The sequence below is a fragment of the Oreochromis niloticus genome, linkage group LG11 (genome assembly GCF_001858045.2).
Source record: "Oreochromis niloticus isolate F11D_XX linkage group LG11, O_niloticus_UMD_NMBU, whole genome shotgun sequence".
Lineage (NCBI taxonomy): Eukaryota > Metazoa > Chordata > Actinopteri > Cichliformes > Cichlidae > Oreochromis > Oreochromis niloticus.
This window is the reverse complement of record NC_031976.2, coordinates 29528193-29553888: the sequence shown is the minus strand read 5'-3', so window position 1 is coordinate 29553888 and position 25696 is coordinate 29528193. Positions and strand designations below refer to the sequence as shown.

The following is a 25696-nucleotide window of genomic DNA, read 5'->3' as shown; positions in this document are numbered from 1 at the left end:
AAGACCCCAGCTCCTATGAGAAAGCACTCCGCATTTGTAAGAGCAGAACAGGAGAGAAAAGAGAATCATAGGGAAACACGGACAAAACAAAAACATTCCACAGTTTCTTTTTATTTATTTATTTATTTTTATTTTTTTTATGTAACTGTCCCGTGGTCTGTCCCTCAGGCTCCTGTCAATTTCACATACAGTAGAAATCATATCGGTAACAGTTCACAACAGAATTAACACCATATGTCTGCTACATGTATTGTGTTCCTGGGGAAGCATGATGTTGGTCACTAATGTTTGAGAGTACCTGCAGACAGTTTTATATCAAAGTGTTCTTATTAAAATATTCACCTAGAGGTTTGTTTCCAACCCACCTGACTGCTCCGGTTTTATCACCCACTATTTTCACAGATCTCAGAAGCTAAAGCTTGAAGTCATACCTCAGTGTTTCATGTTTCAGTCAACATGTCCACAACAACAGCACAGTAGCAGCGTAGTATTCATCAAATAGACACCTTGAAATAACACTAAAAAGCTACATAGATGTAATTTTTTTTTTATGTGTGACTAAAAATAGAAATTGATTTTACTGTAGGAAGAGAGTTATTACAAACAACAAGTCCAGCTCGGCAGAAGTGACTTCTGACATCCCACAGGTCTCAACTTATAAGTTTGTGACAGAAATGACGAGTGAAAAAAAACAAAACACAAAAAAAACCCAACAACAACAACAACAACAACAATATGACCCAATTTGCAATTAGTCAGGATTTTTCTGTAAGCCACGAGAAGACATCTGGTCAAAGTTTTCATACATTGTGAATAAAACATTACACAAGCATTTTCTGATCAGCATGGCAGGACACCTCCAGTGAACTTGTGGATTAAACAAATATTTTAAAGACAAAAGCTGTTGTGGGAGCCACAGACTTGGTCTGGTATGGTTTGTGGTTTTTGGTGGTAGTGGTGAGATAAATCCCCTGAACTTCATTTCCTGCAGCAGTCCTTAAAAAGGCTGAAGGAAGAAGAGAACTGAAGTCAATAAGTCTTCTTCCAGGAGCGGATGTACAGCTGGATTGGGAGAAGGGGATTTCTGTTCTGTAGACTCTTGTGGAAAACATCAAAATCCACCCTCCTCACTCTGTGAAGATAGTCCTCCAACACCACCTGAAGCACACATCACCACAGGAGAGTTTGGTTTAGACTTCAACAGGTTTGACCTAACAAGCTCCAGTGTAAACACCGACTCATCCTCCTACAGATATTGTTCATATGGATATGACTCAGAACTTCATAACATGGTTTAGTTGTTGGTTCAGGTACTTGAACAAGTTTTTAACTGCAATTGCTGTAGAAATAAGTAAACACATACACCACTGGCCATGTCTTTTTTTTGCCCCTCCATATCCTGTGAGTCACTGAGCAAAATGGAGGTGAGTCAGAAACCTGAAACTAGCCAACATTTGACTGTGGCCACAGATGTACACTACTGAGTCTTACAAATGCTATTTTTATGGTTTTATATTTGGGTATAGAGGACAAAATTGCAGCTTGACTAAAGCAGGAAAACAAACCAAATTTTCACCAAATGATTCTAAAACCATCTGCATGACTATATTAGATAAGAGCATTTTACCTCTCTTAGAAATCCGAGTGATCAAGGTCATAAAGAACTTTGCATTCATATTGCTATGGCATTTGTCCTCAGCTCTAAAAGGTACCCTCTCAACTGTAAGGTTTAAATAAACGACTCATGTGTTAATATAAAAGAACCTAAGTGGCAAGTTTGTGCGTTTCATGTCCCTCAGGCTTCACTAGGACCACTCTGTTTTTACCCTGCTGTTTCACATGACTCATCCGAGCCTGCGGTTCATTTAAATCAAATTGTCAGCGCGGCTTTCTTGTGCGGGCAAGAACACTGAGCTGGAAAGTATCAAGCACATGCATATGGACAAATAATACAAGTCCACCGCAGCGTGAACATCATAGTCTACATTCAGGAGAGCAGAGTGATTTTTGCTGCAAACTGCCGAGTTGGAGAGCTTTTCAGCTCTGTGCTGCAGTAGATGCAGGTCAGTACATCAGCATCATTATAACCTGAAATCATTGTTTTAGAATCAGAAAACAGCTTCTGCATGCAGGCATAAACAGTCAGCTTAAAACAGCGTAATCCTTTTAGGAACCACTTGTGAGATAAAAGCAGTGCTGCATTTTTAGCTACTGGGAAGCATTGACTAACCCTTCTGTGAATTACATCACTTCAGTGTTGTAGAGTAAAAATTTCCAGGTACTCACATTTTAGTAATGCTATTAATAAAATTTTAGAAACATCCTTTTTAAAAAAAAAAAAAAAAAAATCAGCTTCAGTCATATAATGATGCAGTTTCATTTTATCCCTCATTTTATTTTTTTTTTAATTTTATTTAAAAAGCGGATTTTTTTTACAGTTTTGTTTAATTGAAAACTCAAGATTTCTTTGGGATAAAACTAAATTTATGTATCAAAGTCACAGCATCATCAGTATTTGCAAACCTGTGGATTTCTCTTAAGTCTTTCAGGTGGTGACTCCAGAGAGATGAGCTGCAGTTTGCTTACACAGCACTTAGTGCAAGTTCTTTACATTTTCATCTGAATACATCTACTCTGAAAACACAAGATACATCCTGAGTTGGCAGATATTTGATGATGTATTGTTCAGATTTTATGCATGTAGCAGCAACATAATGATATCAATAATTAAAAACAGGTCTCGATTCCATAAGTTGTTAGGTTTTTGTGGGCAACAGTCCAACATATTTGGAGGATAATAGAGCAGATTGCTTTGATTTTTCATACTGTGCTTCATTCTCATGGTACCAAACACTTATTACTTTAAATTCAGTACACTAGAGTACTAGTGCATCTCAACTAACTTGACTATGAAAAAAATATATACATTTTTAAATCATTTATGTCAAAAAGGTAAACTTTTACATTTTCTATATCCACAACACACAAAGTGAAACACCTCAAGCTTTTTTTAAAAAAAACATTTGGTTGAGGCTCCTTTATCACAATTTACTGCAGTGATGCGTCATGGAGGTGATCAACTTAAAGTTATTGTTGATTTGTTACTGAAGCCCAGCTTGACTTGATATCAGTTTCAGCTGTTTCTCATCTTCCTTAAATGTTCTATAGGGTTGATGTCAGGAGAGTTGGCTGGAACACTGAAGCACAGTAACCGCATGCTTAGCAAACCCTTTGGTAGTATTTTTGACACTGTTGGTAGGTGTTATGTCCTGCTGGAAAAGGATTATGCATCTTCATAAAGCTTTTCAGCAGATGAAAGCATGAAGTGCTCTAGAATCTCCTGGTAGATGGCTACTTTGGACCATTGAGCACCAGTCCAGTTCTTCTTCTCCTTAGCCCAGGTATGACGCGTCTGTCCTCTCTCATTCAGGAGTGGGCTGATAATAGGAATGTGACAGTTGTGGCTCCTTTCCTGAAGCATTGTGGCTCTCGATGCACCGACACCAGCCTCAGTCCATTTCTTGTAAAGCTGGTATTGACTTTTCTTGACATCTCTCAAGGATGAAGTGATCCCTGTTGCTTGTGCACCCTTCCCTGTTTCTGACAAAGTTTTACCTTCCAGTCGATTTTCCATTACCTTGCTTTCATACAGCACTTGAAAAGCCAGCCTTTTCAGAACTTTCTGTGACTTACCCTCGTTGTGAAAGATGCTGATGATTGTCATCTGGACAACTGTCAGGTCAGTGTCATCCCCGTGATTGTGGTTGTGTGTATTCACACTGTTTAAATAGTTCTAACAAAAAGGCTTGAAATTTTCACTTTACATGTCATAAATATAGAATTTGACAGTTTACTTTTTGAATTAAATATTAAAAATGAACTTTTTCAAGATATTAAATTTTTTTGAGATAGACTACAAATAACAGATCAAAACCCTTTTTCACCTCTTTGAAAACACAGCAAAGGACTCAACACAAACACAAAACCCTTAAAAAAACAACAAAAACAAAGCAGGCAGCTTAATCACAGTCTTTCTTGTGGACACTCAACTTTGACTACAACTTTTATCTGAATCATGAGAAAAACACTTTGTTGCATACTTGTTTGTTCTAAAAGTGAATTTCTAAACTACCATCTGTGATTAAAACCTCGCGGGACTTGAATCATTGGAATATTTGAATCACGCTGAATCTGTGATTCAAACATTGGCCTCAAGTTTCATCTATCAACTTCTGTGTCAAACTCACCCAGCTTTCATGCTGAGGATCACTGCTGGTGATAAGAGCTGCCTGTGTAGCTACAAGTCACTGTCCAAATAGTTTTTTGATGAATCCACAGTGCCCAAGTCCAGAAGCAACAAATAAGGTCAGCAGTGCAATGATGAGCATGCTCATGTTTTTGTTTTTAACATTGTGTGCCATCAATTTTCCCTCCTCGGCTCAAACTGCAAATGATGAGTAACATCCTGAGGCATCTTGAGAAAGGACATTCAGTATAAATGACCTAAACTGAGTTTTTTGGCCATAAGCAATGATTGCTCACTGCCAGGCCCAGTGGCCAATGTAACCACCACTTGTTGTTTTTCCCCAATTGACAGCCAATCTGAAGGGTTGTTTTCACTCTTCCCTGTATATGGTACACAATGATCAGGCATTACATTAGGACCACCTGCCTAATACTAAGTTGGTTCCCCTTCTGCTGCCAAAACATAGCCCTGACGCGGTGAGGCATGGACTCCTCTTCACCCCTGAAGGTGTGCTGTGGTATCTGGCACCAAAAGGTTAGCAGCAGACCCTTGAAGTCCTGTAAATTGTGAATAGCCTCCGTAGATCGCATTTGTTTGTCCATTATATCCCAGAGATGCTCGATTGGATTGAGATTTGGAGATCTGGGAGCCCAAGTCCTAACACCTGAAACTCATAGTTGTGCAGGATGCATTATCCTGCTGACAGAGGCCAAAGCCATCAGGGAACACTGTTTCTATGAAAGGGTTGGCGCTTTCAGTGAAGGATGGGGGGTCAGCATGGGCACCCTGACTGGTCTGCAGCTATGCAGCTCAACACGCAATAAAACTGCGATGCAATATGTACTCTGACACCTTTCTATCAGAGCTACCATTTACTATTTATGCAATTTGAGCTACTGTAGCTCGTCTATTGGATCAGACCTGCTTTTTTTCCCCTGCATGCATCAATGAGATCTGCACACTGGGAAGATCCCACAAGAGCCACAGTTTTCGAGATGCTCTGACCCAGCCGTCTAGCCAGCACAATTTGGCCCTTGCCAAATTTGCTCAAATCCTTACACTTACCCATATATTCCTGCTTCTAACACATCAACGTTCAGGACAAAATGTTCACTTGACAGAGATGATCATTGTCATTCACTTCACCTTTCAGTAGTCATAATGTTGTACCTGATCGGTGTATCTGCAGATTGTAAGACTGCACAGTTAAAATCAAGTTTTCTCAAACTCATCTTTGGGCACGGCAGCTCATTGGCACAGTGGGTTTACCATTTATGTGGTTTCTTCTCCCACTGAATAATATATGTTTTCTTAATCGCCACGATTTCTAATGTAGCGTTACATAAAAGTTAACAGATTTTTAAAATATGCAAATTAAAAAAAGTTTAGGCTTTTCCAAAATTTAAAAGTTGAGCTTTCAGATATATCGCATGTAACAGCTGGGAAAACTAGAGAGAGACATATTTTTGTGCCCTAATTTTAAATGTTTTCTTCTTTAAGCAGAACGCCATCATGCTTTTTTTTTTAAAAACATTTCTCGCAACTTAATCAGTTCTGTGATCTATCGCCTCTCGGCGGATCCTCGTTTGTCAGAAGGCCTAAACTGCTATTGCTTCTTACAAACCAGGACTTGCATTCATTTTTAGTTAATAGGCAAGACTTCAAAACATTTTTAAACTTCCGTATGTGATCTGTCCTAAAGAGAGAAAAGTGGGAAATCAACTGGGAAATATAACATAATCCAATGCAGAAGCTCAACTAAATACAACTTTATGTCCATAATTGAGGTCATGGTGCTGGAGGTGTTGGAGGTGCACTGACTGAACTGCACTGAACACTGCTGTTAATATTCTGGATACTAGATACCTCATTAATATCCAAGAGAGGTGATGTGGATTTCCAATTTCATTATCTTATTTTAGCCCCCCAAAATAAATCTTACAGATATAGAGCTGTAATTTTCAAGCCTAAAGGGGTGTTTGAAAAGTCAATTTAACTCTTGATAAGAAGTGATGAGAATAATGTGTTTGGGTGCAACAGAAGCCTGAAAACTCGCTTTGCCTTGGCCTCAGTGGAAGTCTGTTTTTCTGGTAGTCTTTCTGAACAAAAAGAGGAATCCACTAGAATAAATTGATGGTCTCAGTTCTTAAAAGCTTTTCATGGGAGGTTAATTAAAGCTTTGAGTCACTTTAAGACATTTTTTTTTGGCATATTTGACATTCAGATCAATTTTTCTCCAAAATAAATATAGAGCGATTTTATATGAAGCAGTTCAGAAGGCATACAGAGAAATGTCAGCATCAAATTGTCAAAGAGCAAACCATGACCACATTATTTGACTTACAGTGGGGAGGAAGGCTGGAGCGGCAGCTGCTGGAACATTATGGCTAAAGGATCGTGCCTGAAGGAGAGAGCACAATAAACAGAAATGAAATGGAGAGGAAAAAAAAAAAAATTATCTACACTCACCCACACCAAATATTTTAAAACGCGCCCACACCGGCCTTTTAGGGTTGCTTTTCTAAAGATCTTTCACCCACACAGAAACAACAGGAAATGGTTACATCTCATGTTTGTCTGCCGTCACACAGCACATACCTGAAGCTGTGGGACGGCTGGTTACAGTGAAGAACTCAGGTCTTTTTTTGTTCTCTTATGGACACAACTTACACATTTTTGTGCTTCTGTTGTTGTACAAAGGAGCAAGTGAACATACTGACACACTGGCAGCTCATAAACTACACTTGCTGCACTGAGACGTCAATCAAATCACTTTTTTATGATCTAGGTGACTACTGCAATTTTCACCCTGGTTGTTGGCTTCTCTTTAATTTTCAAAAGTAAGTCTGACATATTCGATTTAGATGGATGAAGTTTGTGGTACACTACACAGTAACCAAAAATGACAGTAGAGACTCTTACAATGAGCAAAGATGAACATGTATGCATTATTTTGGTGGTAATTTGTTTTTCATGGTTTCTCAGGAGAGTGGATGTCAGCTCAGACACCATATCGATGGTATGCAGTGTATCTTTTAAAAATTTGATACTGGACAAGTGGAAGTCAAAAGCGATGGGGCCTAGTTGTATCTTATGCTTTGACATGTCATCAATGTTCTTGCAGAGCAGCATGACTCCTACTGGGCGTTTAGGGAGGCTGAATACTTTTTGCAGACTTAATCAAACCTCTCTTAATTTTCAATCAATTTTTAAGTGGCTTGGCTAGACTTATTGCTCCATCTTGGGCTACCCAATTTTCATGCAGTTGATTCTTAACAGTAACAATAAGCAGATAAGAAACACTGGCTAACTTAAAAGCTGCAGGTCAAGCTTAACAACATCTTAATACAGGAAAGTACCCGACACTTAGATCCAGCAAGGCTTAGAATACGCTGATGAAGTACGAGACCTTACTAGCCAACTTACTTGTAAGTCAAAGAAATAGTAATATGAAAATACAGAAGGTGTTTCACCATAACAAATGCACAGCATTTTTAAACCCCAACCATTTTTTAAATTATTCCTTAATGTTAATTTTGAGATTATATAAAAATATTGACTTGTAAAGAGAATAGTTTGCTTTTTATCCTTTTAATGAATTAATTTTTTGATTCAAGTTTGGTCTTATATTTAATTTAAAGTGGCATTAAAGAGATTTTAAAACCAAAAAAACAATAATGTAGTTGTTCATCTGGCTCTCAGTAAGTGTTCCTATCACTGGTGTTGCTACACCAGTACTGTAAATAAGAATTAAGACCCATTGAGAAGTCAGTCTTGAAAAGAAACACATCAAGGACAGATTAATCTTGTTTCAATGACCCACAGTCTAGGAAGAGTACCACTTCTTTTAAACCTAGAAAGGTGTCTGTAGAAATGACTGTGACTTTAAGCACACTGTGAATGAAAAAACCATTAGGAGTCATTTAGAAAAACTGACATTATGACAATTAACATGTAACATTTTGTCTGGATTAAATTTTTCAGTTGTTTTAATCATTTTAAATATGCATTTATTTTAATCATTAAAAACAAAACAAAAAAAAAAAACAACTTACAGACACACACACTCATATTTTTGTGGGGGCATCTTATTGACATAATGCTTTCCCTAGCCGCTTACCCTAACCATCAGAAATGAATGCCTAACCCTAACTTATTGTAATCCTGACACTAAAACCACATGACTCTTAAAAATGCCTTCAAAATGGGGGCATTTGATCCCCACAAACATATGTAAACATACCACACACACACACAAACACACACAGGCTCAGTACTTGCATAATTTGTGTATACTGGCTCTGTGGTTAATGGGTATAGCCACAATAGGAAAGTAAATAACATTACATCTATTCATGGCAGAGAAATCATTTACATTTTATTGTTTACACTGTAATATCACATGTCCTTTAACTGTTGGCCACAATCCTAATTGGTATAAAAAAGGCTCAAATTAAAAAAGTAAATGCTGATGAATGTTTGGGAAGCCGCTTAATGAAAAAGCCTCCGAAAGTACAAAAATCAATGAGGCATGAAAGTGGAGGTTAATAAATCTCCCGACTAATTAGAGCTACATTAGTTAGACAATACTCAAACTCAAGACATTTCCAGGACATTTTCAATTACCCACCATACTCTGGGTGTAAACATTTGCAAGACGCACATCACAGCATGTCAAAGCATTATGTGTCACTTGTGTTCATTTACATTTTAAAAATAGCACAGCTTTTTGTTCATGCTGTTTTGAGTGGATTAAGAGGTGTTCAAGAGTGTTATAAAACACAGTAATGCGGAGGAGAATTTGACTTCATCTCGTCTCTGAAACGAGTCATAATTTGAATCAACAGGTGCTGCAGAGGCATTAGGCAAAAATATATATCGAGCTTGGCCAGCCTCGATGTGATGCTGCTGCTGAATTCAAAGCCTTTGTGGAAATCCTGAGTGTGTTAAAAGATCAGCCTGGTTTTGTTCTATACTGTAGAAATACCACACTGAAAGACGAGTGTCTCCTACTAACAGGTTTACAAAGCCTGATTATTTCCCCTGTGCCCCTGAGCACCACTATTATCCAAAAAACTACTAAAGTGAGCTTCCATTTGCACTGGGTGAACACAAACATGTAGTTTATAAGAATGCAATCCAGCATAGCTATTCATGTGCAGTGCTGACTGAACATATGAAAAAAATATCCATCTCTCTTTTTAACTGTAACTCAACTGAACTGTACTTCGATGGTTCATGTTGATTTGTCACCTGAATATATTCAGTACTCATCAGGGCAACATGCTGGACAACACTGACAAATTAGAGGAAGAGCAACACAATGACAGAGGTAAAGACCAACAAATTGTATGTTGTTTTTGTTTGAAGTTAAACACAGTTTGGAGTTCAAAAGGCATGTTTAGCCGACATAACAGTGCATATGTTGTGTGGAATTTGTTTGTGAAAGATCCAAATGTTTTTATTATGCAACTTAAAATACTCTCTGTAACCGCTAGAATATTAGAATATTTCTAAAAGCTACTGCGGTCAGCTGTTTTAAGCCCCAGTCACACAGCCTTACAGACCCACAGACATTCAATGGGTTGCTAGGGGGGAAAAAAAATGTAATTTTATATACATGAATGTATATAAAATATACACTCATGGTTCCAGTCACTACGGGAAATTGTCGCAAACATTGTAACATACCCATAGTAGACCCATATTTTGTACCCTCATACCTATAACAGACCCAATTCTGTAATATATCTATATATCTATATTATTGCTAATATATATTTTGTAATATATCTATATCATGGCTAAAGCACTTCTGGATGGATGCAAACTGCATTTCGTTGCCTTGTACTTGTGACATGTGCAATGACAATTAAGTTGAATTCTATTCTATTCTATTCTATTCTATTCTATATATGCCTATCACATTGCTGTGGTTGCCTGTATTCTGCAGTGCAAACAACTGCCAACTACTTGCGAACTGGTACTGAAACTGTGTTGCGCTTTACTACCGCAATAGTTATGTATCAAAAAGCGCAACTTTTATTTTGAAAGGAGATATTCTCCATTTCCTGACTGCTTCGAACTTACTCGGGTTTCACTACTGTTCGCTCCATAGTTGGCAAATGTTTGCAGACAAGTTGGTGTCTTTCATGCAAACTATCAGCAACCTACTAGCAATCAAAGCATTCACAATGATGTTTTTGGTGTAAAGCCCTCTTAGTGACTGATTTCACCTCCAGCAACTACCTACCGACCTGTCAGGAAATACACATTTTTCTAGTCACCACAGATTCCCAGGGGGGGGTCAATGACCTCTTTTTAGGCCTATATATCTAACGCATTGGGAAATTAGGTCTCCTGTTTTTGTTTGTTTTCGTGACCAGTTCCTGAAATTAACAATAATTGCCAATGAGCTTTAAGCAAAAGCAAGGCAGTCACAGAGTGGCTGGATGATGAGAAAATATCAAATTCTCTTGTTCAGGTTTAAAACTCTTCCTCTATGGTACGACATTCTCAAATGAGCACCAACTAGCCCTCAAACTCCCACTCAAACTTCAAAAACCACACAAGGGTGCTTACTCATCTAATGTGCTCTCTTGCTCTCATTCCTTACCTCTCAGGAGAAATTGAAAAAAGGTAATTTGCTATGCACTTTATGTTGTTTCATACACCTGCAGCCTTGTGGCACTTGTTTCAGATGGGATATGGTGCTGAGTGTTGAGTTAATTATTCTCAGAGCTTTTCTTTGATCTGTTGTCCCTTACTTTGGTCTAAAGCCTGCACCAACTGAGTACATGTCGACGCATATGTAAATCCCAGAAGACACGTTTCATAAACTAATGAATCATATATAAAAGTAGCACTACAAAGAACATGTTTTTGCCATGTGAAACTTCTATACAGGAATAAGCCACGTGCATGTGCATGCAATGTAGACCTTATTGTGTAGGTGAAGTACTTACATGTTGCAGGTGCACATGAGCCTGACTGGCGATGTCATACACAACATCCCGAATGTTCTGCTCCCGGCTGCCGCGGATGAAATCCTCCTGAGAAGCTCCGTGCTGGAGAGACACACAATAACAAAAAACGGTGATGTTTGTGCATTCATTTCACAGCTGTTGTTTCAATTTAACAACAAAAACTATCTCTGCAGTTCAGCTGTATCCATTTTAGCTCCACTTCCCACACGAGCAGAGTCTTCTCTTTAATATGTTGAAAAAGAAAGTTTAAAAGCACCGAGTTGGCTCCTGGAGCTCTGGCAATGAAATGTGACATTGTGCTGTGGGGGGATACCACCCCCAGACTTGAATACTTTAAAAAAAAAAATAAAATAAATAATACACACTGCAGCAGTGTTTACATTACTTTTTTTTAAAATTGCCAATATATAAAAATGCTCTGCTTTGCCTCTAGTAGCCTCTGGACTTCTGCAGAACTGCAAAGGATGTTAATTTTATGTTTGGTTCCAGGTGCCTTGCCTCAGTGCGTAGTCTGCTCCCAAACAGCACCAACATTGTACAACATTAGCGCCTCATCATTTCAAATCACAGAGTCCAAAACCAATGTGTCACCATCTTTTTATATACAGTCTGTGGTCACATGCAAACATGAACAGGATACTGAGTACAGGCCATTTAATGACCATAGCTGTCTTTTGTTGCTCCTTGATATTCTTATATTGGAGCCTTTAGTAGCATGAAAACGGTATTAAATTTCATTTCGTATAAATAAGTAGTTACCCTGTTAAAAACCATGGCAATTTATACTAGTCTTTTGTTGATAAGAATGTCTTAGAACCAGCTGCGCCTGACGGAGGTCTGTTCCTGTTAACAGGGGATTCGTCATTCCCGCCATTTACCAAGCACTTGCTCACAGAGCCGGTGTGATGATTTTTACCCTGGAAGATAAAGCACTTGAATTTAATTGAACTGAATTATTTACAATTCAATGACAATATACATTTTTTTTAAATTAGCATAATGTAAGCATCAAATCCTTTGCAATCTATTAAAAAGTGGCAAACACTTCAGTTATTGGTGTTTATTGCATTAAGTAACGTCACACAAAATGCAGTTTAACACCCCCCGCCCCTACCCCCCCTTTAAAAAAACAAAACAAAACAAAACAAAACAAAACAAAACGAAAAACAAAAACAGGGCACTGGTAGAAAAAAAATAATAAAGTGTATATGCAGAAATGCATATCAGAACAACCAATTCAATCCCAGACTAATTCCTATTTTCCCATAAATGTATTACCCTGGATCCAGATAAGCACAACAAGCTAACAAGATAACAACAGGTCATTTTAACTGATGATTTTCAGAATACCTCCCACCTATCCAGCGACACTAGAGACTGTGTGTGAAACTCAACAGAAAAGTAGTGAACATAATCCACTGTTACAATCCCACATTTACTGTCTACTAGTATTCCTCTTGATGTTGAAAGTCTAGCAGGAATGCTGAGCCTATTCCAAGTTGGAAAACACATTCATGAGCTAAGATTGAAATTTTATTCAAGACTTTAATTCATATGCAAGGGACTAAATTTTGTGCTTTTCCAGACCTGCAGACATTTCGCGTTTTAATAAGTTCTTTCAACTTGTTGGATGATGTGGTATTAATACAACTCCCACTGGTGCGTCTGCATATGTGGCCACACATAATGATGTGACAGCAAGTCAAGGCCACTAAGAAGAGACAAATCAATGGCTGGTGTCCATTATTGACATCCTGCAGTTTACATGGATCATTAAAGCAGCAAACGCCTGTTCTATTTATTTCACATAAACTGGAAGCATTGATTCCTCTGCACCAATGAGCACTTTTCCTCCATGCAGAATAAAAAAATAAAATAAAATATTACATGCATGACCATTTGCAGGTATCTTATAGCTGAGATATAAAAAGGAACAAAAGTGATATTTACAGCAGAATTTAGAAAAATTATTACCTACAAACAGCATAACATTAACAAAGATTAATTCTCTTTGTCTGTAACATCTTTATATTCTTGTGTGATTATTTAATGAATATCTCAAGACTCGTATGTTTGGTTGGTAACAATGATATATTCTTTTTGTACCTGAAAAAAATATACTGAGGTGTTAAAGGGTTTTTGAATTGAAATTAATAAATTAAACTTGAAGAAAACTTGAGGAAGTGCTAAATGAGCTTTTGGGAGACACAGAAAATAACTGTCTCTGTAAACATGATAGGCAACTGTTTTGGACGTCTGATAGCTACTGGGACTTTGGAGAGAACAAAACAAACTATGAAAGTTTTGCTGTGTACCAACAAAATTACATTGAAATATGTCACAATAATTCAAAGCAATGAAAAAAGAAAAAAAAAAAAAGCCCAGAAAGCCACGAAAAGCTTAAAAAAAAATGTCATCAAATAAAGATTTGTTTTTCATATTTGCCAATCGACCGACACAGAAAGAAACAAACTGCCTTCGGACCACATGGTCGTCTGATTAAAAGTTCTCAACTTTCAGCACATAGCATGTAATTTTTCTGAAACCGGACCAAATTTTTGGTCTTTTGTAATACTGCATCTGTACGCCACCTAAAATAATGTACTTAAGATTTAACTGAAGTGTAGACTGTCAGGTTTTTTTTAAGGATTTTAACCAAATACGGCATTGACCATACATTGAAATCTTTCAGGACTCCATGTAAATCACATCTAGGTTGGACCTCCTTTGTCTTCAGAACTTCCTTAATTCTTCACGGCACAGATTCAACAAGGTCCTGGAAACATTCCCCAGAGATTCTGGTCCACATTGACATGACATCCACTATTTGAACCTCCTGACCACCACATCATACGCTGATCTACTGGATTGAGATCTGGTGACTCTGTGAGCCGTCTGATTCATTGTCATGTCCAAGAAACAAGTTTAAGACCTTGCACATTACCCTGCTGTAAGCAGCAATCAGAAGATAAATCAGTTAGTATTAGTATTAGGGGACACGAACTGTAGCGATCAGCCTAAAGTGTTGATACGAGGCAGGATTGATCTAAGCTTTTATTTTGTTTTACTAAAAAATTCTGACCTTAACATCTGAATTGAAACTCATCACACCAAACAACGATTTTAAAATCTACTAAAACTGCCACTCACTAGGTATTTTCTCTTCTTTAGACCGCTCTGTAAACCCTGGAGACTCAGACCTGGCACCAACAACCACACCCCGTTCAAAGTCATTTAAATCACCTTCCTTCCACTTCCATTGGGCTGCTGCGATCCAATTGGCTGAATAGATATTTGTGTTACCAAGCTACTCAACAGTACTTAATAACATGACCAGTGAGGGTATATCTGTCTTCTCTTCATTTAAATCTTGATTGTTTTATTTAAAATCTGTTGTGGTGGTGTAAATCTCTCTTCAATAAATGATGGGCTTTCCTGTATAATGTTGCATAATTATACAGTACAAGAATGTAACAATAACATTTATATTAACCATGAAACAATTTACAAGCTGGCCTGAGTTGGCAAATGGAGACGCACTGTATCATTAGTTAAATTGTCATTTGTTGTAATCAGCATCTTTTTGAATCAAGACAGGTTTGTTTTTGGACACATGAGGAGATTCATTTTGCTCAGATAAAAACCAGACATTTGACAAAATCAGCTATCATAAGCTTTTATTAGCATATTCACCACATACAATGAATGACTGTTAGATTAATAGTAATTAGTAAGTATTGTTAGCCCTATATATGATATTCCGGATTACTTTAAAATATTTGAGTAGCAGGAATCATAATTTAGCAAATGGATATCTTCACTGATACATCGCATATATTGTCTTTACATCTCAGACAAGCAGATAGTAGGGACTAAACTGAGACTGTCAGCTCTAGGTCTGACCTCATCTCTTTCTTTAATATGGGACCAAAATAACAGGCCAGTTGGGGGGGTGGGGGGTGAGTTGTGAAGGATGAGCTTTTGCGGGAAAATAATGGAAAAAAAGAAGAAAAAGGAAAAAAAAAGTGGAAGGCAATAATAAAAGTGACGTTGAATATGAGAGATTATTTCCAGGAAAGATGATGAGGGGTTCCTGACCATGCAATTACCTCTAACCAGACTATCTGCAGTGTCTGCCTATTATCAGGTGTGTAATTTCTACCTTTTTCTCAGTCATTTTAAGAGTTCAAGCATCAATGAAACATAGAAGTCACACAAATTGTGTACCCACACTGCCCAGCTGTTACACTGTGTGAGTGAGAAAAGTCCGGAGACAAAATCCAGACAAAGCAATTTGGTCCTGTGTTTGGATTTGTTATTTTTGCACTCACAACATAATATTTATGAATGTAATATCAGAACTTCGACAGAGGCAGAAAGATATTGAGCAGAGTGAAGAATGACTGCAAACAACCTACAAAAGCTGTGCCGCAGCTTGTAGGTTCAAGTGTTATTTATGGTGCCAAATGGAATAAGAGCACAAAGGTGATAATATCTCCACTGCCAGCATAATTTGAATCAATATTTCATGTGCCTCATTTAACAAAAGGATGGAACAATCCAGTCTGTTAAAGCTGTTGCTATTCTGAAAGTCCTTTGTGCCAATTTCAGAAAATGTTAGAAGCTTATCTTATGCCAGTTTTTTGCTGTATTTTTAAGTGGACTGTTCGATGCACTCACACTCACTATGCTTCTAAAACAAGAATGTCATTTAATACCGTTTTCATGCTACTAAAGGCTCCAATATAAGAATATCAAGGAACAACAAAAGGCTTCCTGTATAACATCCACAAAACCTCCGCTTTTAAAGACAACTATGGTCATTAAATGGCCTGCGCTCAGAATCCTGTTCATGTTTGCATGTGACCACAGACTGTATATAAAAAGATGGACACACATTGGTTTTGGACTCTGTGATTTGAAATAATGAGGCGCTAACGTTGCATACTGTTGGTGCTGTTTTGGGAGCAGACTACGCACTGAGGTAGAGCACCTGGAACCAAACAACCTTACCATCCTTTGCAGTTCTGCAGAAGTCCAGAGGCTACTAGAAGCAAAGCAGAACACTTTTATATATTGGAAAGTTAAAAATACCGCTAACAGCGCTTTTCAAAAATCAGTTTAGCAACTTTTACAACCCTATATCCTCTTTTAAATTACTTTCCACTCCATCAGTGCAAAACAATCACTCTGAATAATCTGTACTTCATTTAATTAAAACATCCACCACATAAGTAGCATAAAATAGAATAGATGATTACTGCATCCATTTGTTTCTGCCCTTTATAAACATCGGGCTTTCTATGTGTTGTACCAATCACGGTGTTTACTACAGTGAGTGATGGTGATTGAAATTCCACAAAAGGGCACTGAACAGCCTCCTGCAACTAAATCTTCTTTAAGTTGACAGGTGTATAAAATACAATTAACATTTGTGCATACTATTAAATTTATTTCAATGAAACTAAATACACTGTGACCTTGTGCAACAAGTGAGTGGGATTACATTTAAATCCTGCAGATTTTGATGCGCGTCACTCCCTGTCAGAGTGTGACAGTACTGAATGGAGCTCACAATGAAATAAACTGCAAGACGTCAGTCAGTGTTAATGAATAAAAGATGAGAGAAAACGCTCACTGTTCAGACTGTATATTCTAGTAATCCTGCATGTAAATAGTTCTTTTACAAACCCAGGCAATTCACAGCCTTTTACGGTTCAAGTAACAGTCATCCACACGCATAGTATTTTCATTTTGTACTTAACAAGGTGCTTTCGTCATCACATAAAGATGACACACATCAAGTTTTTATTTTTGAGGGAGGATTTAACCAAGCCCAAAGGTAATGTGACATGCTGTCTGGGAATCAAACCACCAACCTTACAATTTGTGGACAATCTGAACCACAGCTCCTTAGGCAACTGTGGGCTTGTTGGCCCAAATGTTAAAAACAGTCCAAATTCTTTCAACAACAACAACAACAACAACAACAACAACAATCTTTATTTATAGAGCACATTTAAAAACCAGCGGTATACCAAAGTGCTTAACATAAGAGACAGAGAAGTAACATGAGTATTATAAGGCCTCAGCAAAGTATCAAATATACTCACAGGTCAATGCCACTAATACACAGGGGTAGTATAAAATGCATATCAAGTAAAAACATAGTAAAAGCACAAACCATAAAAAATATGTATAAAGAAAAATAGAGTAAGTCTAAGAGTCAGGTGCGAGCATTAACAAGCAGGAAAGGCGAGATTAAACAAATAGGTTTTTAACCGTGATTTAAAAGATTGGATAGAATCGGACTCCCGGATCCCAATTAAGTGCAAACCAATAAAATGATCTATGTAGTGGATGAAGTATCGGATAAAGTACCGAGTATTAATCATTCCAGTTGTCTGAGAAAAAAAAGGTTTTATGAGATCGAGGCGATTCAGATGTTAACAGCAAATTAGCTAGCTAGGTGACAGCTAAAGATGACATGCCTACAGTCATGTGAAAAAAATATTTTATTCAGGAATCTCCGCAGTGGGGTAAAAAACTTAAGTACATTCACACAGCTTCCAAGGGAGTTAAGAGAGTAAGTGACAGGTGCTGTTAGTCACATGCACTTAATTGATAATCAGTAAGTGTGGGCACCTGTATAAAAGGCAGATGTTTGGGCAGTTTGCCAGTTTGGCACATTCAGGTATGTGTTAACACAATGCCAAGGAGAGGACGCCCCAGCAAATTCACTGCAAGGTCTGACTGCTCAGTGAAAGAAACTGCAAAAAACTCAAGAGCTACATCTCTGCAGGCCTCAGTTAATGATACATCAGCACAAACACCCCATAGCAGCTGTCAAGCACGGCGGTGGAGGTGTGATGATTTGGGTTTACTGCATTATGGGTTGACTGAACTGCTCTGTATACCAAAGAACTCTACAGTCAGACTGAAATGCTGTAACAGGACCTCAAAAGAGCTGTGAACAGAAATGTGCAAACCTCAATGAACTGAAATAATGCTGCAAACAAATTCCTCAACAATGATTTGAGATGCTGATAAAGTCATACTGAAAATGATACTACTAGTGGTGGCTTTACAAGTTTCTGAAGTATGGGGTGAATTCAGTTTTGGTTCTCATTTTCACAAGACTGTGAAGACTGTGACACCACAATTATAACTTTGGACATGTTAAAGACTAAAACCTAATTACCAATGACATTTGGAGAGTCACTGCAGTTGGCTGACATAACAATGTGCCATCTTGTGGGTAGCTACAAAGTGTTTTTTAGACTAGTACATTAGCACAGCGAAGCTCTAGGATGAAGGTTAAATTTTCCTCCATAAATATACATAAGGATGCTCAGCAGGCAAAGATAAATGCCAGAGCTTGTGAAATTAGCCCATCCATAACACAAAGGAAGTCATTAATATGCTGCTGTGTGGTTTGGATTACTTGCTGTGAAAAAGTTTTGATCCTAAGCTTCATGCCGACCCTGAAATCTTATTTGGCCAAAGAGTCATTGGAGAACAACGCGAGCCCATCAGCTGTAGCATACACTGTTGGTTTCTAACTAATCCAGGTGATTGGACCTGGAAACAGGGTTGTTACCTCATCTAACCTAATAATTTAACAAGCAAATAAATATGAAATATTTATTTAAAACTAAAACGCAGTAAAAGAGAGCAGACCTCTTAGATCCACTGGAACCTACACACGGATAGTCAGAGCTCTAAAAATATTTTGGGGGAAGAACAGCAGCTATTGTAACAGCAATTTGAACAAATTAGATACAATTACAGCCCATTAGACTTAGTTGAACAGAAACATTATCCCTGTGTCAATCAATAAACCGTGTTTATGTGGCATATTACAACCATGAAGACCAATCAGAGTTATTAAAGCCTGTGTAAGTGCAATGTGTGACTTAACTACGAAGGTTCTCATCAGGCTGTGGTGTGTTGTTCTAACAGTACTATAAATCCAGCTTAACCAGTGAGCTGTGTTGGAAAAGCATTTTCTGTTGCTCTTCAATATAATTTGGTATAACATAAAAGTTTTTGTCCTGCTTTTGTGCTCCATCCTTCCTATCCAGCAAAACCAAAAAAGCAGAGGTTAACAATTAAGTTTTAATATTATATTGTGGTAATTAATTAAATCTTAAGACTGATATATGAACTGAAATGTAATTAAATTCAATCAGGCAAATCTTTGTAAATAGAAACAAAAAAGAAAAGATTTTATGGTAATTCAAAAGATGAATGTTGCATCAAAAAAATAATCAGATCCCCTTGTGATTTTTTGCAGTGATTTGATTGACTGTTTCAACAAAATTGGCTCTTCAGTCTACTTATCAGCCCCTTTTCCCTCCTCAACTTGCTCCCCTTGTGCTTTTTTAAACATGAGTGATCGTTCGAGTATCGGGACAATTTATTCCATCATGCCTGCCTGCTGTGTCCTAGAAATTCAACTCCTGTTTGCTAATTAAGGGAACATTACATTATAACGTTTTGTTAGTTCATTAGTGATGTGCAAGTCACCCTGCATGGAAAATATGAGCTGAAGTGTGCATGTGTACATGTGCAGAGTATTACAGCACACCACCAGCGCCCTCTTAAGGCAGCAGAGGGAGATGACATGAGGTAGGTTTTCTCACAAGGCCTCAGGTCTTCAGCAGCTGAAGATTTTAAAGGCAGCACCTGCACGCTACACTCAACAGTCCAAACGCATCTGCACAGTAAATACACCCCAGCGCATCCTGGCTCCCTCTGCATCGCTGGGTTGTTGTTGTTCGGAGTGTGTGACAGATGGCTCAGCGTGTGGATGCAAATTGTTTGAGGTGTCATTTGTTTTCTGCTGTGCGTGCAAATATGCAAACTAGGAGGGTTTTGCCATATTGTTGTTGTGTAACAATGCCTCACTGTTTTGTTTTCGGTTTATGGTGGACAAAAATTTCAATACTGTTCCAACAAGAACGTCACCTGACAACATGTCATGCCATGAGTCGGTCAAATGTTTGCTGGCATGTGTGGGATTGCCTTATGTTACTTTTGTGAGGAAGATTCAGACTCAGCTAAATATGAAGTAGCACTTAAAAGATCCTTCACTGAAAGCACTCTTAGGTTTCTGTTACAAGGCTAGAAATGCTTAAATTACATCCATGCCTTCTGAAAAAGCCTTGCAAAGTTTGTATGCAATTCAGGCTTCAAGTTTTCACATCACTCTAGTGTAAACTGGACCATGATTGGTTTCTAAACTGGATGCGATGTTAATCTAAATTTTAAAAATCCTGCTTGGATACACACAAAATAAACTGATTTTCACGGGACTTGATTTAGTTGCCTGAGTAAGGCAAAGTTAAGGTTAACACAGGGGTAAGACTTTTGAGAAATGAATTTAACACAATAAATAAATAACAAAGGCACATTAATCTGCTGATGATGATGCCAAAAAAATCATTTGGCTCAAGTCCTGAATTTGTTGATTTCCTGGGTTTGATTTGGGTCAACAAAACCACAGTTTATCAGACGTGTCACCTTCATCAACAGCTGCAGCTCAAACCTCACCCAAGTTTTGGGAAAATCGCTCCTTCAGGCCTGAAATCAAAGAAAAAGTTCAACTCACCAACATGCAGATGTCCATGGGCAGGTAGACTTTCCGTCGGCTGCTGTGATAAGGAGTCGCTCTCAGACATGTTACGATTCCCTGAGCTTTACCGATGTGACTCGCTGCGTGGTCTGCATGGACATTTTTGACACCTGCAAAGAAAGACAGCCACACAGTTTGGCATCACCTTCTATAATTCATTTTCACAGGTAAATCACACTCCTCACTTGAGGCATAACCATGTTTTTCTTCTGGAAATTAAAAATAGAAAAAATGCTGTGTGGATCAAAACCATTAATTTTTTTTCGTAACACCAAAGTACACAAATTAAAGTATCTAAAACGGACAACTTTTCTCATTTTGAGGGGCCCAATTCTAATCCTTTCATTTTGGATGTCTCCAATTCATAATCCAATCTGACACCTATAGATTTACTTCAATGTTAATTAAATATGTATTTGGCACATTAGAGTAATAGCCACAGCCTTCTTCTAGCCTCCTGGCATATTTACTTCTCACCATCTAGAAGAATGTGACTCACAATGTGACACAGTTAGAGGGAGGGGTCTGCTGGTATTACAGAATGATGATTCCACCAGCACAAAACACCAGAAACAATATTTGGCAGGATACAGAATGCAGAAAGAAGACAAATTGAACAACAGACCACTTATTTTGACCTATATTTAAGTTTTTCAATGGAAAACTTATTAGCTTAAATGGTGAAAAGGAGAATTTGTGCTGGCTAAAATGAAACTTGTGAATTTGCTAAGAGGGTTAGAAAAGCTGGCTTAGGCCGGCACAGCTGTCAGAGCAGAGACAATCACTGGTGTGACCAGATAATTTTTCCCTTTTCACACTCTGTTAACTTTCACTCTCATATCCAGTGAAATGCTGCTGTGCAGAATCCGGCTGTGATTAAAGGAACCTGCAGCCACACGGGCACGCTGAAGTGACAACACACAGCAGAGCTGAAAAAAAGAAACTACTGGATTTTGACTGGATTTGTTTCAGCCAATAATGACCCATAAAATATGGATGGATATGCCCAGATAAAGGTCTTTAGGAGGGACTCAGGACACCCCTCAATGTATAACCACTGGTACTGTTAGTCTTTTAGCTATCAACACAGTTTCTTACCTAAACACTCCAGCAGGAGGTACATCAAGGATGACTGTGTGTTCTCTGAATACGCCTCCAGCTCCTGAAGGTTCCTGTAGGCTCTGTCATCCAAGTCCTTTTCCTGGTAAAACAGAAAGTTTTAATAACAGAAATGTCACTTTTTACATTTTTAATTACACTAAATAGCAGCTGGCAAGTTTAGTTTTTAATTCCATTAAAATAAGGAATTATTTAACCTCCAATGGCACAGGATGCAAACATCTGACAGGTCTTGTAGGTAACCCACAAAGCAAAAATAATAAATTAAAAAGGAAAAAAGGAAAATATATGCAAAGACAAGTTTTTATTGTCACATTTAAGCGGTTATTCGTGTTCAGTTTCACTCATCAGCAGCTTCATTTATTATATCACAATTTAAACTTACAGCAATTTGAATTTAATGAACATCTTAATTTTGTCTTACTCTTTCTGTTATGATCCTCAGCAGCCATCTCTTTGTCAGTTTATGTGTCCTCACTGCCTGAAAAACACCATCCAGACTTAATTAGCTGAGGTGCAACACTGATTCGGCTTAGCGCCCCTCAGCTAATTGAAGCCGAGGGACAGAAACACAGAAAACCGACACATTGCATGGCACATTTAAAACTGAAATAAGACATCCAACATTCTGACAGTGTTTCCGCTACATATTGCTAACATGAAGAAAATACACCTTATAATTCTTTGTATTCTGCTAGCTAATATTTACCCTCCACAGCTCGGTGCTGACTGGTTGGTTCGGAGGCTCATCTCTGTAGATTTCTTCTATAGCCGTCTTCCAAAACTGCATTCGCATCAAACCAATGGTCTTTTGGGAAACAGAGTCCTTCACCTTGTAGAGAAACACGAGCAAAACAAATGGTTGATGAGCCAGTTTGAGAAGGACAAGGATCTGAAATTAGCCACTGCAAGGATTTCATAAAATTCCTTTCTTTTTTATTTTTAAACAAGAGGAAAGTCAGGATACAGGATAGTCAGGAATAGTGGCGGTATAACAGTAGCAGCAGCGGCAGTGACGCAAGTAGTAGAAAAACAGCAGCATTATCAGTAATCATTCTGCATTCAGCCTGATTGTACCAATACCTGCCTGTGCCAGCTCCACATTAAAGGCCCTCAGAGCCAGAGAAGAGCGCCGTGCCTTCTCTGGGAGGAGGAGAGAGGACAGGAAACCATCATAGTCTCTGGACCTGAGGAGGAGAGAGAACGAGCTGATGGGGGTGCCGGGAAGCAGGAGATAAGATTTCATGTTTTATCCAAAAACATTTTCATACCCATAGAACAAAATAGTCCCATTAACTTGCTACTTCTGTATAGCCTTTTTTGACAACGCTGTAATTTGGCATAAGTTTGACAAGATTCTTCAAAAGCCACATTTTAAAACAAACACTTTAAATAAATAAATAAATGAATAAATAAATAGGGGATTAAACAAACCAATTATCTTAAATATGTTCAAACAAAAAATAAGTTCACATCAAACACAACCGAAAGAGCTTATTACCTCAGTGAGTTTCTGACAGTTTTACAAAAACTAAACAAAACTGCCTGCAAATAGGGATCCCAAGGAACAGTTCGGGATCCCAAAACATTAGGAAGTCTTACTTGTTAGGTATCCGTTTAAGAAAAAAAATTCCAGTGACCCACCCATACTCCAAATAATAGTATTTTGAAACTATTTTTTTTCTAAAACATTTGATCTGTAAGCTCCCATATAAGAGCTTGAGTAGACAATGTTAATATGGGGGTGGGGGATAAGGGCACAATATGTCTGTTTTCTGTTTTGTAATATTAGAGATCAACTTTATAACACAGAAAAGAAAGTCAGCGCTGCAGATTTCGCTTAATCTTAGTGACAGACAATAACAATGATCATATACATACAACAAGGTGAGGTATGTGATCCTCGTGACCTTCGTACAGCTGTTGTTCCCATTTTAGTTCATTTTCTGAAGACATCATGATTTAAATTATGATCATATCAGTTCATAAAAGAATAGAACTGGTAGTTTCTCATTGCAAGCATAAAAAGGCTTTGTTTTACAGGCCTCATTGAACTGACCAAAAATGAGAACCAGAAAGTCCAAGGAATCCTGTGCAAATCTAAGGAGAAGTATAGATTTACACAGGTTGGGAAGGTCTCTTGGAGCAATTTCTAAACAACTGCAGATTCCAAGCTCATCGGCTCAAAAAATGTATGAAAATACAAGTTATTCTGATTTGTCACCACTTGGCCAAGGTCTGGAAGAAGACCTAAACCAATGGTCCCCAACTCCAGGCCACGAGGGCCGGTGTCCTGCAGGTTTTAGATCTCACCCTGTGTCAACACACCTGAATCAAATGATTAGTTCATTACCAGGCCTCTGGAGAACTGCAAGACATGTTGAGGACGTAATTTAGCCATTTGAATCAGCTGTGTTGGATCACGGACACATCTAAAAACTGCAGGACACCGGCCCTCGAGGCCTGGAGTTGGGGACCCCTGACCTAAACTGTCGCCCTCATACGAAAGGAAATTGCTTAACGTATGTTCAAGAAACCCACTAGCCACCAAGGCTCAAGCCTGCCATGAACTATAAACTGCTGGAGCATCAGCATCACTGTCCACAGGAAAGAGAGCTCTATATCAACATGGACTGAGAAGTGAGAGAGATTATCCCAAACACACATCAAAACTCGTTTTGGAAGGATAAACCCCACTGAAAATTTATGGAAAAAGTTTAAAAGTCAGGTTCGTGTCAAGAAACCAACCACAATCTCTGCTTTTTTAAAATCATTAAAGATGTATGCTCTATAATCATTCTACCCTGGAAAGAAGAACAATTTAAAGAAATCATTAAAATGACATACAAATGATATTCATTTGTATAATTAGTGTATGTAAACTTGTGATCACAACTGTATGTGTGCGATATTTGAAAGAAGTCTTGCATAGAGATGTGTCCCCAAAAAACTTTACTTAACTTAACGTTTTCTTTTTATAATATTGCTTCTATTTTTCAATAACAGGACGAGGTTTCTTGCTATAAGTGACCGGATTATATCTGCTTTCTATAAACACAGATTAGCTAATTAACCACTAACCCAGTTTGTGTTGCTAGCAATCAGACCCACCTAACCAGATCCAGGCAGTACTTTTCAGTGTGTTGCGAGTCTCCCGTCGTGCTGCTTGATGCCCTCACACTCTGTATTTCGGCTGCTCGCTGGATACAAACACTATAAGGTGATATTTTCCTCTGAAGACCATAAATCAGCCGGGCTTTGCTGCATAATAATCCATGTTTAACACTAACACCAGCTGCCATGTTCCCCTTCAGCATGCACCCCGACCTTGTGTTACATCAAAATAGTTCCCCAACTACCTTGAACCAGCGGAGTTATTTATTTATTTATTTATCAATAAAATAGCCAGTGTCCGCGTTGTTAATCAATTTCCATTGTATATTTGAAATATAAAATATTAAGAAATACATCTAATTTGTTAATTAAGTATAAAAGTCCAAATTTAATTGAACTTATTTTAGTTACCGGTAACACTACCGGATATTGCATGACCCTGCTGCCAAAATAAGAGCCGGTATCCTATACTCATGTTTACCACAAATAGTTGATGTAAAAAATAAGGGGAGATTCTGTTTGTTTTTGAATGATTTACAAACATATTGCAAAACAGACCCGAAATAACTTGCATATCTATTCTTCTGACAATGA

The 25696-nt window shown here is 38.0% G+C and overlaps 1 protein-coding gene across 2 annotated transcripts; it reads right to left on the bottom strand.

The window, feature by feature from the left end:
- Positions 1-287: 287 nt before the first annotated feature.
- Positions 288-25366, bottom strand: ndufaf6 (NADH:ubiquinone oxidoreductase complex assembly factor 6). Of its 2 annotated transcripts, none has more exons than XM_019364806.2 (9): positions 25100-25366; positions 23072-23175; positions 22698-22820; positions 22413-22469; positions 21968-22070; positions 20846-20979; positions 11212-11313; positions 6591-6647; positions 288-1158 (listed from the first exon to the last, which is right to left on the bottom strand). In XM_019364806.2, exons 2-9 carry the CDS (start codon positions 23090-23092, stop codon positions 1030-1032), a joined length of 726 nt encoding a protein of 241 aa, XP_019220351.1. In that variant the 5' UTR covers positions 23093-23175; positions 25100-25366; the 3' UTR covers positions 288-1029. The 2 variants fall into 2 exon arrangements, with proteins under 2 accessions (XP_019220351.1, XP_003456478.2); XM_003456430.5 differs by having other exon boundaries at positions 23076-23175; positions 25100-25365.
- Between the last annotated feature and the right edge of the window lie 330 nt (positions 25367-25696).

What these genes read in the sequence shown, in the direction of transcription:
- ndufaf6 (XM_003456430.5), bottom strand. Translation starts at nt 25,305, where the DNA reads ATGCTGAAGGGGAACATGGCAGCTGGTGTTAGTGTTAAACATGGATTA. An exon ending in TTAATGTGGAGCTGGCACAG is followed by an intron (nt 22,821 to 23,075) that starts GCAGGTATTGGT and finishes TTTCTCTACAAG; the next exon opens with GTGAAGGACTCTGTTTCCCA. An exon ending in CTCCAGCCTTCCTCCCCACT is followed by an intron (nt 1,159 to 6,590) that starts GTAAGTCAAATA and finishes TGTGTGCTTCAG; the next exon opens with GTGGTGTTGGAGGACTATCT.